The sequence below is a fragment of the Mchenga conophoros genome, linkage group LG17 (assembly GCF_057382185.1).
Source record: "Mchenga conophoros isolate Kocher_MC1m ecotype Shallow Benthic linkage group LG17, M_conophoros_male_GT1.1, whole genome shotgun sequence".
In the NCBI taxonomy this organism is placed as follows: domain Eukaryota; kingdom Metazoa; phylum Chordata; class Actinopteri; order Cichliformes; family Cichlidae; genus Mchenga; species Mchenga conophoros.
The window spans coordinates 27,237,838-27,254,480 of record NC_140542.1 but is presented as its reverse complement, the minus strand read 5'-3'; the positions used below and the strand labels follow the sequence as shown (position 1 = coordinate 27,254,480).

At 43.7% G+C, this 16,643-nt stretch overlaps 1 protein-coding gene across 3 annotated transcripts in view; it reads right to left on the bottom strand.

Moving 5' to 3' along the window:
* Window positions 1–16,643, bottom strand: part of bltp3b (bridge-like lipid transfer protein family member 3B) — a 35,794-nt gene that overhangs the window by 1,892 nt on the left and 17,259 nt on the right. Inside the window, exons 8-23 of one of the 3 annotated variants that reach the window (XM_085251180.1) lie at window positions 16,432–16,612; window positions 16,245–16,328; window positions 15,984–16,145; window positions 15,457–15,572; window positions 15,232–15,373; window positions 14,545–14,738; window positions 13,693–14,439; window positions 12,714–13,399; window positions 8,999–9,082; window positions 8,172–8,320; window positions 6,624–6,781; window positions 6,387–6,537; window positions 5,530–5,571; window positions 2,215–2,474; window positions 1,714–1,819; window positions 1,387–1,544 (exon numbers count right to left, since the gene is read on the bottom strand). In XM_085251180.1, coding sequence (XP_085107306.1) covers window positions 1,387–1,544; window positions 1,714–1,819; window positions 2,215–2,474; window positions 5,530–5,571; window positions 6,387–6,537; window positions 6,624–6,781; window positions 8,172–8,320; window positions 8,999–9,082; window positions 12,714–13,399; window positions 13,693–14,439; window positions 14,545–14,738; window positions 15,232–15,373; window positions 15,457–15,572; window positions 15,984–16,145; window positions 16,245–16,328; window positions 16,432–16,612 — 3,420 coding nt within the window. The remainder of the gene's footprint in view (window positions 1–1,386; window positions 1,545–1,713; window positions 1,820–2,214; window positions 2,475–5,529; window positions 5,572–6,386; window positions 6,538–6,623; window positions 6,782–8,171; window positions 8,321–8,998; window positions 9,083–12,713; window positions 13,400–13,692; window positions 14,440–14,544; window positions 14,739–15,231; window positions 15,374–15,456; window positions 15,573–15,983; window positions 16,146–16,244; window positions 16,329–16,431; window positions 16,613–16,643) is intronic. The other 2 variants (XM_085251181.1, XM_085251182.1) reach the window with 2 other exon arrangements.

The window sequence follows — 16,643 nt, the reverse complement described above, 5'->3', positions numbered from 1 at the left end:
TTCTTTGGAAAGTTGGGCTGAACAGAAAACATAACGACTGCAGCAAGTTTTACCACAAAGAGGAAGAAGAACAAGCAACGGCTACAGTGAACAGTTTCAGGGGCTTTTCGTGTCTGATTCCACTGAACTATAGTGTGGCTTTTGCACATAATGACTTCTGTCTTTTAGCCGTGACCAAAAAGCCAGATGAGACAATAGGTCTTAGCTGCCTACAGTATGATGTAAAATTCTTGAGTCATTTCTCATTTCTTTTTATTGTGCTTGCAAAGAGACAGATTTTGTGGTAATATTGCAAAGCAGTCTTAATCAATAGAAGAAATGGACAGAGACCATTTAGACTCTTTGTTACTAACATCCAGTTTCAAAAACACAATTTGTTCATCAACAGTAGCTTTGCACCTACAGGGTGATCCCCAGAGAGCTATTAGCTAAAAGCTCAGTGTATCTCAGCATAGTGTGCAGTGTGTCTTTAAAAAAATTGGAGGAACTTGAAAAAGTGGAGGACAAAAGGGGAAGAAAAAAAAAAAAGCTATCTATATATGAAAGTCATCATCTCCTTAAGAAATAGGAAAATATCCAGTCAAAACCTGAAACAGGACCTGAGAGATGCATCTGACCCTTCAGCTGATCCATCTACTGTTCACTGACGCTTCATCAGAAATGGTCTCACCATCCAATATCTGTATCTGGAAAGCACCTGATTGGCAGTGGGTTCAGACTGGCCTCCTCAGAGCCTGGACCTTACCATTACTGACGCAACATGGGATCATTTTGACAAAGAACAAAACAAAAGGCAGCTAATATCCAAGCAAGAACTCTGAATGTCCTTCAAGAAGCCTGGAGAACTATTTGTGAAGACTACTTAAAGAAATTACAAGAAAGTTTGCTTAAGAGAGTTCAGGCTGTGCTGAAGAATAAAGGTGGTCAATAAATTGCTGCACCTAATTTCCATTTTTCCAGCAAAAATAAATGCAGAGAGGCTCAAGACTTTAAACAGTATTGTAATTCCAAACAGACCCTCGCCGTGGGATAAAGTTTAAAAGGTAATTTAGCTATTTTGGTGGCAATGAATAAGCATCGAGTAGATTGTAGATCTGGCTGAAAATGCAATGCTTTTCCTAAGTTTCTAAATATCACTCCCACTGTGAAACAAGCTGAAGCCAAACACAGAACTGGAATAGCTTTACCAAAGCAAAACCTGGCACACCATGCTTCAGCCTCCAGAATGATCAGAAAGAAACAACATTCTCATTTGGAGCTGTTTGTAGGAGAAAATGACAAAGAAGAAGAACAAAAACATGAACATCAACACTGTTTGTAACATGTGGTGTTTGTTTATTTTTGCCTCTATGCTCTCTTTCCACTGTGTTTTGCCGTATTTCTCACCTTCTCCTTGTCAGATGGAGGGGGGCTTGTAGGCAGAGCCTGAGTCTGCGTCGCCTTTGAAACACCACAGATGCCGCCCACAGTCTCAGGGACTGGACTCAGAGAGCTGTCAATCACTGAGGCCGCTTGCTTGGGTTTGGCCTCTCCTGCTCTATCCACTGCGAGGAAAAAGAGAGAGGGAGAAGAGGAGGGAGTTCGGATGTGTGGATGCAGCGAGCGTGGACTTTAAAAAGCCACTTAATAGGTCATCTTATATAACTGCAGTGAATCAGCGCTGGAGTGGAGGTGGAAATATCTGGCAGATGAAAATGCGTGCACGTTTGTCACCTCCTATAGAGAAAGACCCGTCGTCTCTTCTGTGTACGATGAGGCTGTCGATGTGCAGCATGACCGGCGAGGGCTCCGAGTTGGGATTATCACGAGGGTCATCATCCTGCAGGAGACACAGCACATGTTGTTGGGACTGAGTGTACCAGAGACAGAATGAGGGAGACGTTTAGTCCACATCCATTTTCTCAAATCAGTTCCACAGCAAAGCTGCTTGACCATGAAAGAACCAAACAGAGAGTAGAAAGGCCTTTTCTTTCTGTGTCATTAAACCTTTAGTTCAAATCCAAATGCCAATTAGGCCACTGTTCAAAATATTTAACTTGATAACAAGAGAGTGCTTTAGTCTGAGGCAGTGAGTTATGGGCTCCATTAGTAAAACTGGATTTGAAGCAATGAGACAAATTTCCCACTGAAACAGTTCTGTTGGTGTTCTGCAACAGTAACCTCGGGGTAAAACACAAACTTTGCAAAGTACGAAACTGAAATAAGTCTTTTCACCTTTAAATCAATGTGTGTGTCCCTGATGCTGATCTCCATGGGCAGCACCTGGGAGGCCGAGTCGTCCTCCAGGAAAAGGGAAAGGTTGCGGAGCGAGGACATCATGAAGCTCGCCGTGTAATCGTGAAGCTGCAGCTGGAGGAAGCCGTTACGTTCAGCCAACGGGGAGTGGGCGGCGGCCCAGGGCCCGCTTTCCAGCCGAGCCCGGACCGCCGGACCGTGAAGGCCCTGGATGGATGCAGAGCTGGTCTCGCCGCCAGCTGGGAAGGAAGACATGTAAGCTGTTAACATCAACGCTACATTTGTGAAGCTTGGAGATAAGACAAGTGCTTAAACACACCCGACATTAAAATCCACCCAACATGAAATAAGGCTGGTGTGTCTTTTGAAAGTGCCCAGGAATCTGACAAGAAGAAAATTTCACTTCTTATCTAATTCAAGATTTGGACCGTTTTAATCTCTCTGTGTAATCAGGTCAAACCATCAGCTGATATTAGCTGACTGCAAACTTTTATCTCGAGATGTTTTTGAACCTACTATGAACACTGGTCTCAAATTTATGTCAGAGAAAAAAAGATGGTGCCAAAATCTCTCTTTTTTTCCTTTTTCATTCCCTTTTCTCAACATCAGTGTAGAGTCACTTTATTAGGTACACCTTGCTAGTACTTGGTTTGATCCGCTTTTGGCTTCAGAAACAACTTAACTCTTCATGGCACAGATTCAACGAGGTGCAGGAAACATTCCTCTGAGATTTTGGTTCATACTGACATGACAGCATCAAACAGCTGCTGCAGATTTATCCAGTGGATGGAAGTAGGAGATATCTGAGTAAAGGACACTCATTTTCATGCTCAAGAAACCAGTTTAAAATGAGTTTTGTGACATTGCATGTTATCCTGCTGCAAGCAGTCATCAAACAGTCGGTACAATATGGGCAGACATAGTCGGCAACAATACTCAGGAAGGCTGTGGTGTTTAAATGATGCTCGGTTGATACTATGGGGTCCAAAGTGCACCAGAAAAACCCACTATTATCCCAAACAATTACTCTACCCACAGCTGTTGATACAAGGCAGGATGGATCCATGCTTTCTTGCTGTTTAAGCTAATTCTCATCCTGCCATCCGAATGCTGGGGCTGAAAAATCAAGAAGCATCAGACTCTTTGGGTGCTACCATTCACGTGGATGTCACTTACCACCCATCAAAACACTGCAGCAGACCAAGCACACCATGTCACACTACCAAAAACTGCTCAGGAACCACTAAAAGAATGTCACAAAGAGCTTTGGGCACTGAACCTCGAATTATCTTCAACCAAATCTGAGCATCGGTGATTTCCACAGAGGTGTCACCCCGCAAACTACATCATGAAAAGGATCCACTGCTAACACCCACCAGGTGGGACTATACACTATTAGGCACTATTGAGCAGGGCATTTAAGACATTAATAAAGTTTAATATGCTCACATTGTTGTCACGGTGAAGTTTAAGGACGTTCCTTACTTCTTAAAATGTGTCAAAAACATCTCGAGGTCATCACGGTTACTTCTTCTAAATAAAGGGTGAATTTTAATATCAGGTTTACACAAGCTCAAAGTAAGAGGTGGGATGAATGAAAAGACAGAGGAAGAATAACATCAGAAAGACGAGTGGGAGACGGACTTGAACAGAAAGTTAAAAAGAAAGAAAGAACGAAAGAAAAGAAGCCGGAAGGATTTAAGAAGGTGGGCTGAAGGAGATCTTTTACAGTCCCATCGGCTCTTTCCAGCTGTAATGTTTAATTATTTCCAAAGCCTGGGGACTTGAGGGTTTGGTGGAAAATACAAGCAAAAGTTTTCATTTAATACTTTTTTATTTATTATATGAATAAAACACCTAGCACATCTAAGCTCCAAGGAGCTGAAAAGAAAAAGGTTTGCTGGTGTACTAATGAAAAAAAGAGTTTCACCCCTGAAAGACTTGAATATGACTACAGGAACTACAAAATGTGACTGTAAGAATCCTATTTTTTTGCTGGGTTTTTTTTGAGAAACAGAAGTAAAGAAGACAAAAAAATGAGTACAGAGAGAAAGAAGACGTGAAGTGAGAAAAGTCTCAAGGAGTCGTCAACGTCAGCACACAAAAGGGGGACGTTCACTGGGCAAGCGCACAAATACAGACAAGCTTTTGAACAGGTGAGAGAGTCGCAATAGGAACACTTAGCAAGGCATGAAAATGGCCACTTAAAGAAATCACTCTTTTTATTATGACAGCGAGAAGCGCGTCGCTTCCCTTTCAAACGCTCTCTAAAGGACAGTCAGGAGAAGGTTAATACTGTAGGGCAACTGCACGCCTAGCAAAAACACTCAAAGACACACACACACACACACACACACACAGAATTCTGTCAGCTTTTCCTCAGATAAAATTGCATATTCTCTCAATCCTGAGCAGCCAGGGTTGAGGCGAAGAGAGGGAAGATGGGAGTGGGTGAGGAGAGAGAGCGAGGAAGCCGGCAGCCAAGAACTGAATGACTGTGATAAGACAGGGAGGGGAGGGGAAATGGCCTACAGAGGGAGAGAGATGAAGGAAAGGAAAGGTGAAGGAAAGGGAGGGGTGAATGACAGAGGATTAGTAGGAAGATGGAGTAGGACCTGGAGGGAAGAGTGAAAAGGAAGGTGGAGGGAAACAAAGAAGGAAGAGGGGGGGAGGTAGGATAGCTTTTGTGAGAGGAGGCGAGGGGTAAAGCTGGCATTTCTCTCATTGCCTGAATCACTGGACTGAAACTGCAAAGTCTGCTGCAGTGGAGAGATGAGGTAGTAGGAGGGAAAAAGAAAAAAAAACAGGGGAGGATGGAGAGAGAGGGTGAAAGAGGAAGGATGGGAGGATTTGGGGTTAAAGCTGTCAGCACAAAAAGTAGCTGTTACCCTAAATATGGCACGAATGTGCGTAGATTTGAAGGTTGCAGGCCTAATGTTGCAAATAATGGGACCACTCACTCCATTACGGTCACATTTATCCTCTGTTAAGTGCCACACACACACACGCACACACACACACACACACACAATACCACATCAGCACCCCGTGCTGCTGCTGCTGCTGCTTAAAAAAAAAAAAAAAAAAAAAAAAAAAAAAAGGAGCACCACACACTCCTCATGCGTTGCAACACACGCCGTCTGCATCTGCAGCGCATGCCACTGAGCAAGTCCTGCAAACCGTAACACACACACACACAAACAAACAAAGAAACACGTACACAGATGGAAAAAGAGGCACGAATGCAAGCATGCACGCTAGGCTACAGATGGCGCATTAACACGCAGCAGTTACCTTGGCTGCTTTGTGCAGGTATTGGTACTGAACACACCATACCTGTGGGGAGTTATGGAGGGTAAATAAAAAAGGTGAAGGGGGTGGTTGGTAGTGGTGGGCTGTTAGTGTGCGAGTGTGTGTGTGTGTGTGCACTTGAGAAGATAAGTGGATTCAGACTCAGGCTGCATTCATCTACCAATCATCACACAGGGATGTGCCATGAAATGTCTGGCTTTGTCCCAGAAACTCCACCAAGGATGGCAATTCATTCTCAAATCTGAGAAGCACTCAAAGCCTTAAAGGATCAATAAATCACTGCTGTAACTGAGAACAAACGTCTTTTTTCCCCCAACACTCTCTATATATCACCTTCCTGCTTTCACTGGCATCTGCTGAGAGAGAAACGTGGATGTCCTGATGTAAGCTGCTGTTCACCCCATCATTTCAAATGTGAACAACATTTTTTTTTAATGTCAGGTGTCGCCTCAGTATCCTGATGGTCTTTTCCAGGACCTTTATCACATGTTCCTTCCTCTCCCTGTCCTAATGATCCCTCTTACTCTCTGAAACACTCCACCCTCCACCTCCTCAAAAAAAAAAAAAAAAAAAGGATAAAAAGCCACAAAAAAAAGCTGTAGCTGGATTGAGTCTAAATCCATTAACAAACACAGGTGCACACAATTTTACGTATTAGCACTGGTTTTGCTAATTATCAATTGACAATGTGGCAATATTCATGTGATAGTTTGGCATTTGTAACATTTAAATAAAAAAACACTCAAAAATAATTAGAGCTCACATGAAAAGCTGTTTGTCTCATGCTCATTCTCAGACAAAACTTTAAAACATGCGCGTAGCCGACTTGCATTTCTTACCCAGGCTGCGGTTGCTGAGGTACTGTCTGAGGCTGACATTTCCCAGCTGGCTGGGTGTGACCCGGCCCACCTCCAGAGCCACGGCTGTGCTCTCGCCCATGGCCTCCATGCCCACACACACCGACTGCACCTTCAACACCAGCACTGACACCTGGAGGTGAGGAATACATATTTAAAAATCGAATAAGCTGCGCATGCTGGCTTTTTATTGTTCATCCCAAAACCACTGTTTCTTACTGTATCTTTGGTGGGCTCATCAATGCTCTGTGATGCTGCGCTGGCAGAGTCGGGGGACTCTCCCCCCTCGTGCTCCTGACCAGTCGCTGCCTCGATGGCGCTCTCTGCGGTGCTTTGTTCACTGATGACGTCCTTGAAGCCTGAGATGGACACGTCGTCTGCAAAGTACATAAAGGAATACAAATGTGACACACACAGACAAATAAACACATGTATGATCATGATAAAGAGACCCATACACCCTCTGATGAACTCTAACGTTTTACATAACACATAATAAAAAGGATCTGTTATAAACTAAGTGCATGTCGTGATTCAATAGTTTGCAGAACCACCTACAAGAGCAATAACTGAGCTCACCTTTTTCTGTCCAACTTAATCAGTGTCTCAAAGTCCTTAAGAAGGAATTTTGGCAACTCCTTTTTAACAACACTGCTACTTAAGTTCATTGAAGTTTGCAGTTAATGCACAGCTCTCTTAAGGTCCCACCACAGCAGCTCAATCAGGTTGAGGCCACTGCAGCACCTTTATTCTTTTCTTTTGCAGCAATTCTGTTGTAAATTAGCTACTTTGCCTGGAATCATCGTCTTGTAGCATGATCCAATTTGGGCCAAGCTTTAGCTGGACTCAATGACTGCAAAAGGTGCCCATGTCCTATGGTTGCAAAACATGCCCAAATCATCGCCCAGCAGTTGTGCTGATATGCTGTGTCAGGCTTTCTCCAAATATAGGGCTGTGAATCATGTCCAAACACCTCCACTCTGGTCTCATCTGTCTAAAGGACACTGTTGCAGAAGTCTTGTGGTTTGTGTAAGCTGTGCTGCCATGTTCTTTTTAGAGAGAAGAGGCTTTGTCCTGACAACCTTTCCAAACGCGCCGTACTTGTTCAGTCTTTTTTTCTAGCTATGCTGTCATGAACTTGAAATTTTAAGACATGAACCTGTCTTGTGACAGGCCTGTAGTGTCTGAAGTGCAGTTCTTGGGCTTTTACAGTTTATCTGAGCATTGCAGGGGTCTGAACTTCTGGTGAATTTGTTACATCATCCACTCCTGGGAAGATTGGCAACTGTGTTGAATGTTTCCCACTTCTAAATAGTCACTCAGTGTATGATGATGGACTTCAGACTGTTTGAAAAAAATGCCCAAAACCCTTCCCAGTTTACCAAAACCTCAGCTTTTACAAGTGGATCTGATTAACAGCACCTGCCTACTATTTACCCTCTTAATCCCTGTGGAAGCCTTAAGGCTGTAGTTATTTTTTCCACACGCAGCTTCTGCATTGTTGGCCTAAATTTTGTTGATCCAGTATAGTATATCATGTTTTGTATTCATTAGTGTAACTTTTTCCTTTCTCATGTAATCCAGTTCACCAATGCACAACCAGCACAATGCTGCCACCTTAAGGCCAAACAGCAAGCTGCAACTACACCTACACAAATCATTAAATCTTAATCCCTGCGGAGATATGCTCTACTCCATGAAACACATAAGAAGTCCAAAGGTCAGGATAAAATGGTGGCGCTTAGTGCAACTACACGATATTTTTACCTCTTTCCAGCAGGCTGTAAGTGTCTCCATCCTCCATCAGGTAGCTATCTATGGAGATGTTGTCCAGGGACTGCAGAGAGGGGCTCTTCTTCATATTTTTATAGGACACAGAGAAACTGGACTGGGAGCGATCCCGCATCAAACGACCACTACAACACACACACATACACGGGCGCATGAGGAGGTGTGACAGTAGTGACCATAATCACCCCGATCACTCTGTTTCTGCTTGAGGTACAATTTTCATGCATGCAATTAATTCTAAGTTATGACTAATTTATGACAGACTGAGTAACAGTGACATAAAAAAAGGAGTCCAGTGAAACTATTTCATCACATCTGATAGGAGTTTGTGTTATGCCGACACTAGCCGACACCACAGTGCTCTCTCTGAGCTGACAGAGCCTACTCGACAAGTCATGAATTAAATATCGCTTCATTCCTTTGTGTAGTGTTGTTTAAGGTCACGTAAGAACCAAGTGTGCTAGCCTCACCAGAGTGCCAGAAATAATCTCAAGAAAAATTCAGATCAGACAAAAAAATAAAAGCTGCTCCCGACAGACTGAGAACACAAGGCGGGGGGGGGACTGTCACAAAGGAAGAGCTTCCCATTTCATCTCGACCATGAAGGGTTAACAAATAGACAGCAAACAGAGGGGAGAAAAATAACACATACAGACATGCACTCATGCAAATGCATGCCCACAGAGGATGCACATATACACATTTGCATTTGTACTCATCCACAGACTGCAAGCAGGAGGACACACACACAGGGTACATGTACACCCTCATTAGCACAGCTAGTCACAGATCCAGTGGCTTACATGTTGGACATGGAATAAAGGGAGGTGGATCTGCTGGAGTTTGAGGAGCTGAGGAGATCAGATACCACAGACAAACTTCCTTTCCTTGATAGAGAGAAAACACACACACACGCACACCTCGCATGGGTCAAAGCAAAGGTCAAGAGGCAGAAAAGGAAATGAATGAGTTAAAACACAGAACATCCAAATGTCGACAGACGGCAGATGAGAAAACACATGTAAGAAAAGACAGCAGCTTGTGGCTGGCCAACATTCAGAAAGTGAGACAGGTGATGTGAGAAGACTGAACATTCAGACTGACGAGCACTCATGTGGGAATTCGACACACAGCTCTTGTGTTCAGGAATAGACATGAAATTAGTGAGAGAAAGACTCATGTAGGTCAATGACAGCGAGGCACAGAGGTCTTTCTGAAAAAGCTGTCTGGATCATTTAACAAAAGTCTGACAACTGTGACATACGATCACTTCTCTGGATTCAGCACCGCAACGCTATTTAAACTGGGTGCAAATCATCTAGTAGAAAATATGTTTGCTGGTTTACTTATAAAATCTAATAGATATTTGATTTTTTTGACATTATGTTTGCAGCTAAGGGTGTACTCAGCACTTAGTACTGTTGTCTTATCCTGTGCCTACACACTCCTGCTCCCCATATTTTACTCCATTGCTTTTCTCTCTTATAAAAGGCACAACTAGTTTCATATGACGGTCACCTACGGAACCACTTTAACCTTTTACATGCAACTAAAATAGTTGGGCAAAAAAAAGGGATTGTTTAGCCTTTTTCCTACATAAATAACTTTATCAATTCATTAACTAACAACCCTGCTGTCAATTAATTTTCTGTCAGCTAAATCAAGTCATCAGCTGAACATTTCTGGACTACTTATTGAAGGCTGAACTAGTCTGGAAGTGGTTTAAGTGGTATGTTTCAAGCTTTAAAGATCATATGGAAATTAAGATTTCAGCTTCAAACATTAAGATTGTTTGAGTTTGTTTCTCCCCCCCCTCAATTACACATTTGATTACTCTTCCTCGTCTCACCCAAACTGGTCAGTGTAGATGTCTGCCCATCCCTGAGCCTGGTTCTGCTGAATGTTTCTTCCTGTTAAAAGGGAGTTTTTCCCTCCCACTGTCACCAAAGTGCTTGCACATAGGGTGTTCATATGACTGTTGGGGTTTTCTCTGTTGTATTATTGTACAATCGACCCCACAATATAAAGCGCCTTGAGGCAACTGCTGCTGTTATTTGGGCGTTGTATAAATAAAATTGAATCAAAACTTTTTCGAACTCCACAAATAAAAAAGAAACATATCCCAATTTAAAGTTGCCTGTTGTCACTTTCAAGGGCCTATTTTTGTGTTTCTCAGTTATATTTGGACTACTCCATGGAAGCCATGATCTGATCTGCAAATACATATTTGCAATTTCGCAGTTTCCTCCCTGGTGACGAGAGCTCCGTTTCCAGCTACAAGCGCACTCTTCAGCACAGAAGAGAACAGAGTATCCAAATTGAAGGAAACACTTCAAGACTAACACAACCGGGGGCATCCTTTTCTTAATAAAGAGTCCTGCTGTAACATCTTAACGCCTGAGAGAGAACGTCCTGAGCTGTGGTGCAGCCACACCAACACAATCCCCCCTCAGCCCTGTTCGTAACATTTGGCTCCCTGCAAAGTTACATTTAGGTTGTAGGGTCACTTTTAATTAGAGATGGACCGATCCGATATTACGTATCGGTATCGGTCCGATACTGACCTAAATGACTGGATCGGATATCGGAGAAAAATAAAAAATGTAATCCGATCCATTAAATATCACGAAAGCACCTCGCAAAACTTGCAACACGCCGTAACTCACCTCAGAACGTTAGCAGTCGGAGCAGTATGCATCACGTGATAGAGCAGCTGTGGCATGCCGGACCTGTCGGTGGTCTGGATAGCATTTGGAGTTTCGCTAGCAACCTGGCATTTCATCTCCGACAAAGTTATCCCCGAGAGAAGTAAAGCAAGTGTGTAAGTCCATCTCTGAATGTTTGTAAAGCATTCCCACGTTAAGCTTAACAAGCGACTGCCTCTCACTCTCCGGCTGCTACTTCAATCGTGAAACTGCTTAAATGATCAGCTGATCGGCTTTTCTGTCGCGAGTCCGTGTCTCTTGTTTGTTTTTGGCCCACTTTGCACCAGAAAGAGGAAACCAGCAGCTGAACAACAGCAGAACGTTTAAGCTTGATAAGCTGTTGTTAGAATTTATTTAATATTACTTTCTACTCCAGGATCTTTTTCTATGTAGCTGACGCTGGTAACTGTGCAGGGGCGGATCTAGCAAAGTTTAGCCAGGGGGGCCGATAGGGCATGAACAGGGAAAAGGGGGCACAAAGACATACTTTTCTTTCTTATTCTCATTTAAAATGTCGAGCTTTTAATAAATAATTATCTGACACCCAAAGTTTTAATTTGATGTAAAATGAATAGAAGTCAATTACTGTATATAGTGACTATTAAGTCTAATATATACCCTAGTAAGCTATAGTACTTTTTACTTTGGGAAGGTACCATCTGTGCAGTCTGCAATTTTGTTGAAGAAAGATGTTGAATCTATTTAATATTTCTTGAAAAATAATTGATTTCTGTGCATTTTTTTTCACACTGCATCAAATTAAGGTTGATTACGTCGATTAAGCATCATGAGGTGGCACGTGAGGGGTGGTTCCCTATTTTTTATTTATTTCTTTTTGTTGTTGCTGGGAGTTGGAACCCTATTAGTTAGGTTGCTTAATATTTACGCTAAGTACTCTTTAAAATACCAGAATAGTGAGGATGGTGTAGGTCTAAGTTTATTAGATTGATCAGTATTGCTGAACTATGAAATATTTTTTTTGTATACAGGTATAACAGAATAGCTTTAGTGTAGTTGTTGTTTTAAACTTGAGTATGAACTTGCAGACTTGCAAAATGCAGCAAGATATTTTAAAAAACAGTTTTGTTGATTAAAAAACACTATATCGGATTCATATCGGTATCGGCAGATATCCAAATTTATGATATCGGTATCGGTATCGGACATAAAAAAGTGGTATCGTGCCATCTCTACTTTTAATAAATGAAAACCAGGGCAAATCTCAAATGCACATGAACGAGTAGTCAGATCAACCAGAGAGTGATCCAAATGCAGCAGGAGTGATGAAAGTGATGACACAAGGAGACGGCCTTTCAGGGGATATGTTTGTTTTTGTTTTTTTATGGGTGTGATTCTAGTCCTTGTATGGTAGCAAATTTGGGCTTTAGACCTTGGTTGGATAAAACAAGCATCTGTACAACATTAGTTAGGATGTTGACATTGTAATGGCCTCTTTAACATGCTTTCCCGACTGGAAAAGATTCTACAAAGATTAACTTGTTAATCAACAAAATCATCAGCAGACTAACCTTATTAAAATTATGCTTTGTTGAATCCTTAATATTTTTTTTGTTTATCTCTTGGTGTTCAGCACTAACTTAATAATGCACTTACACAGCCTGTACTGCAAGCATCTGATTCCTGGTAGAGCGATTCCTCTTCTGCAAATGTGTGAAACTGAACTGTATAAACAAAACTAATTACTGGCTTATCTCAGCGGAGTCTAAATGTTGAAGCAGCACAGTTCTGCCTTAACGTATTAGTAATGACTCTGTTGTGGAAACTAATAGCATTCGTGAGACAAACTGAATACCTGGATATTGACTGAGGCATCTTTGCAGCCTTGTCTTTGTCGCTCCAGTCTTTGCTGCTGAGTGGATCAGGCAGATGGTCACATGGTTGGCTTTTGGAGTCTAACCTAGATCCCATATCATCACCTCCAGACAACCCATCCATCAGCACCTCGCCACCTTCATCTGAACTCCCCCGCCCAGTCCTTTTAGCTGGAGTCCTCTCCTCCACTGACGTTTTGTGGTTCAAGTCGGGATGTGTAGTTGAAGTGGAAGCAGGAACGAGAGGTGCAGGAACCTGCATGGGTCCTCCCTCTAAGCCATGGCTACATAGCAGCTGGTCTACAGTGCAAGACTGCTTGGCTCTTCCACCTTCTGAGCCAGATCCTTCATTGCCTTTCTCTCCCCCGTCTCTCGCATCACTCGCAGGCTCCAGAGTTCCTCGGCTCTCTGAGGGCGACAGCTCCGAGCCTGGAGGAGATCCTGAACCCTCAGGCTGCGGAATGGGCTTCAGGAGCAGGGACACCTCTGCGCTTTTGAGCAGGAGGCCCAAGCAGACGGTGAACGGCTGGCGATCTGCCGGATGGTGGGAAGGATCCTTGCGGTCTCTCTTGGAGCTCATCTTCTCCATATCCTGCTGTAGTGTCTGCTGCAGGGATTTGATGGTGCGCTGAAGCTGCATCAGAAACACATACTGCCGATGGCTTACCTAAACACACGCACAGAATAAAGGCGTTATTAAAGATGTATAAATGTGTTAATGCTGTGAAGCTTTTTTCAGGGGGTTGTTAACTATCAAAGGTTTATTGTTTAACTTCTTAACTTTCCTGTCTCTTTTCAATCTGTGATGTTTATTCTTTTTATCCCTGTAAAGGTAACAGGTCAGAACTGTTACCATTACCAATTAAGTAGATTTTCCTTCCTATTTAGGTTTCAAACCAACCAAAAGATATGGAATTAAAAAAAAGCAAATTAGATACAAAAGCCTTTATGAAAAAATACCTGAGCGCTCAGATGCTTCTGCACATGCACCAACACATGCACATCTGCATCTTTATCTGATGACAAAGAGGAGGATGAGGAGGGCAGACTGTCTAGTGAGAGGGGTTTATGGAGACCATTACTGGCTGGCAGTGCTGAATTGCTATTGTGAGGTGATGATGTCGTTGCATCAGTGCTGTAATACTCCTTTAATAATCGCTTCCTCTGTAAACGTGCGACAGCCTCCGCTGACGAGCTTCTGGACAGTCCTGGTCCAGCAGCACTCCTCAGCTTCTCCTGATGCTGGACGAGCTTTGCTGGCTGACACGCCCACACAGTTAGAGGGAAGGAGTCCACAAAGGGCTGGGGCCGCCCTTTACCTCCGCGGGTTCCTTCATAGTCCACCCAAAACTGGGCAAAGTGCAACGCCCAAAAGTCAGTGGCTGCAGGCATCTTGAGGGCGTCCGTGCCCATCGTGGGCACCACCAGGCCCCGATAAATGTCGTGCAACTTGGTGTCCTGTTCGTGAGCGTGGCGCTGGAAGACGGGATGGAGGATTGGTAAAGAGGATGAGGAGCGAGGGAAAGAGGAAAAAGATGAACAGAAGAAGGGTTCCTCTTCAAAGGCCTGCAGAAGGGCTTCAAGGTGGGATCGTGTACAGTTGGCCGGGTGTCGGGTGTTAGTGGCTGCCATTTCTGAAGTCTGAATTGAGATGGAGCGAGGCAGGTCAGCAGGCGAAGAAGAGTCCTGATCAGTGGGAATTACGAGCTAGTGGAGAAATAATAATAATTTTTTAAAAAAGGCATGAATCCGAGAAAATACAGTCCAAGCTTCAAACCAGGAAACGGCCTATCCCTCTGCAATCCTTCTTACCTTCAGCATGAGGCCGTCAACCCTGATGTCAACATGCTCGTCTGGTTTTTGAGAGTCATTGAGCTTGTAGATCTCCATGAACTGCTCCAGACTCTGCCTCAGGTCGAGGGCAAAGAGGTTGAGCCACACCAGGCTGCGAGGATCCAGGACCAGCTGAAGGGCATTGAGCTGAGCATAAAGGTTTGGACACGGAACTGGAGGAGCAGAAACATGATGGAAAAGATGGAAAGGTTACATGATATTTAGAAACACGTAGCAGAAAGTAATAAGACACTATACGCATTAAAAAAGAAGGAGGAAGGAATGGTACTTAATTTGCTAAATGTTATTTTCTTGGCTGCACACTCGAAGTCAGAAAAGTAAAAAACCTTTAGTGGCTCTCATAATGTGTGCTAATAGAGCTTGTGAGAAATCCATAAATGAATTAATTGGGTGATCCCTCATCCAGAGCACTGAGTGTAATTCAGAAAAATCAATGTTCTCTCAGCCACACAGGAGTCAATGACTAACCCCACAGCTCACCGATTGGACTAAATGGACTCGAAAGTGTGATGGGAGATAGAAAACCTACCATGAAGCAGAGCCCGGGTTTAGAAAAATTGTTATTTACACAGCGCACGATCAACTCATTTATTTGTGAGGTGAGAAAATAAATGTATCCTGAGTATCAAGGCACAAAAGTCTTACTAGGGTAGTCTTTTCCATCAGGGAAATAGTATTCTGTGAACTCTACATGGATGGCCGGCATCTCTGACGGAAGGTACAATGACTTCTTATTACAGGAGATCATGGTCTTGGGGCTGGAGCGGCGCTGGTCTGCTGTTGAGACCTGAAAAATGAATTAAAGGTAGTTGAGAAAATGTATACAGCCTCAGTGATTTCCTGCAGAAAAAGTCTGCAACATTACTGAACCTGATAGATGCTGAAGTCAGCCACCCTGAGAACAATTGAGCTGGACATGAGCTGAGCCTTGGGAGTCTGAGGCGGAGGAGGACTGAAGGAAGCGCTGGAAGACGTGTTTATCTTACCTGGAGGGAAAAGAAGAAGGTATGTGTAGGTAAAACAAGAGGAAATGACTAAAAACACAACAGCAGAGAGGGCGGCAAACAGTGTCACAACTCAGTTCTCCAATGAGAAACTTCTGTGCCTAGACAAAGGTGTGTATCACCGCACCAAACTGTGCGCAAACACACCGCGATACCTGGCTCCAGGCACCAGCAGCACTGCGCTGGAGGCTGTGCGTGTGGGCTCCAATCTAGTAGTGAGGAGTGTGTCTCACTAAGCCCTACTGCTCCTCCTCCCGCTCCTTCCTGACTTCCTAGAGAGCCATACACATCGTCCCTAAGGGACACTGGAGGACAGAAAACCCACAGGGGTGATGTGCTGTGGGTACAACAAAAATGCACCTAACACCTGTGTGTGAGCGTGTGTGCTTTTACCATGCTTTGGGGAACTGTGGGTGTGGCTCGGGCCTTGCTGGTCTCGAACTGTGCTCTTTAACATCTCCACGTTGGTCCTGAATTCATCCAGGAGGCTCCGTGCCCAGCTCTCTCTTGTCTTAGTGGCGTCGCTGTAGTGCATCCAGTGAGCGCAGCTGTCACCTATGAAGATTGAAATACAATTAATAAATTCTGTTTGTTTAAAGTAAACAGTGTTTATTTTGTTTGGCAGATTACTGATCTCAACAGCTGAATTCATACCTGCTCTGTGGAAAGGGTAGTAGTCCAAAGTAATGGAGCTAAAGGAAAGCTGCATGGCTCCACCGGTTATCCTTTTATTGACGACTATACACCAGAGGCAAAAAACAAGAGACCTCAAGTTGAAAACAATCATGCTTGTCATTTGTGTGCTTAATAAAGTAAACACGTAAAGCTGCACATGCGTTACCTTTGTCCTTAGCATGGATATCATCGCAGATGTGCAGGTCTAGGTGTGTGATCTGGAGATGGTGCGATGTCTCGCACACATCATAGGCGCTGAACAGCTTGGCCATGGTTGCACTCTGGTCAGCAGCTGAGGACGCCTGTTGGGTGCGAACCTGTTGGGCTGAAGGGGGCGGCGATGACACCTGGAGAACACAGAACGTTTTAAGTGTTGAC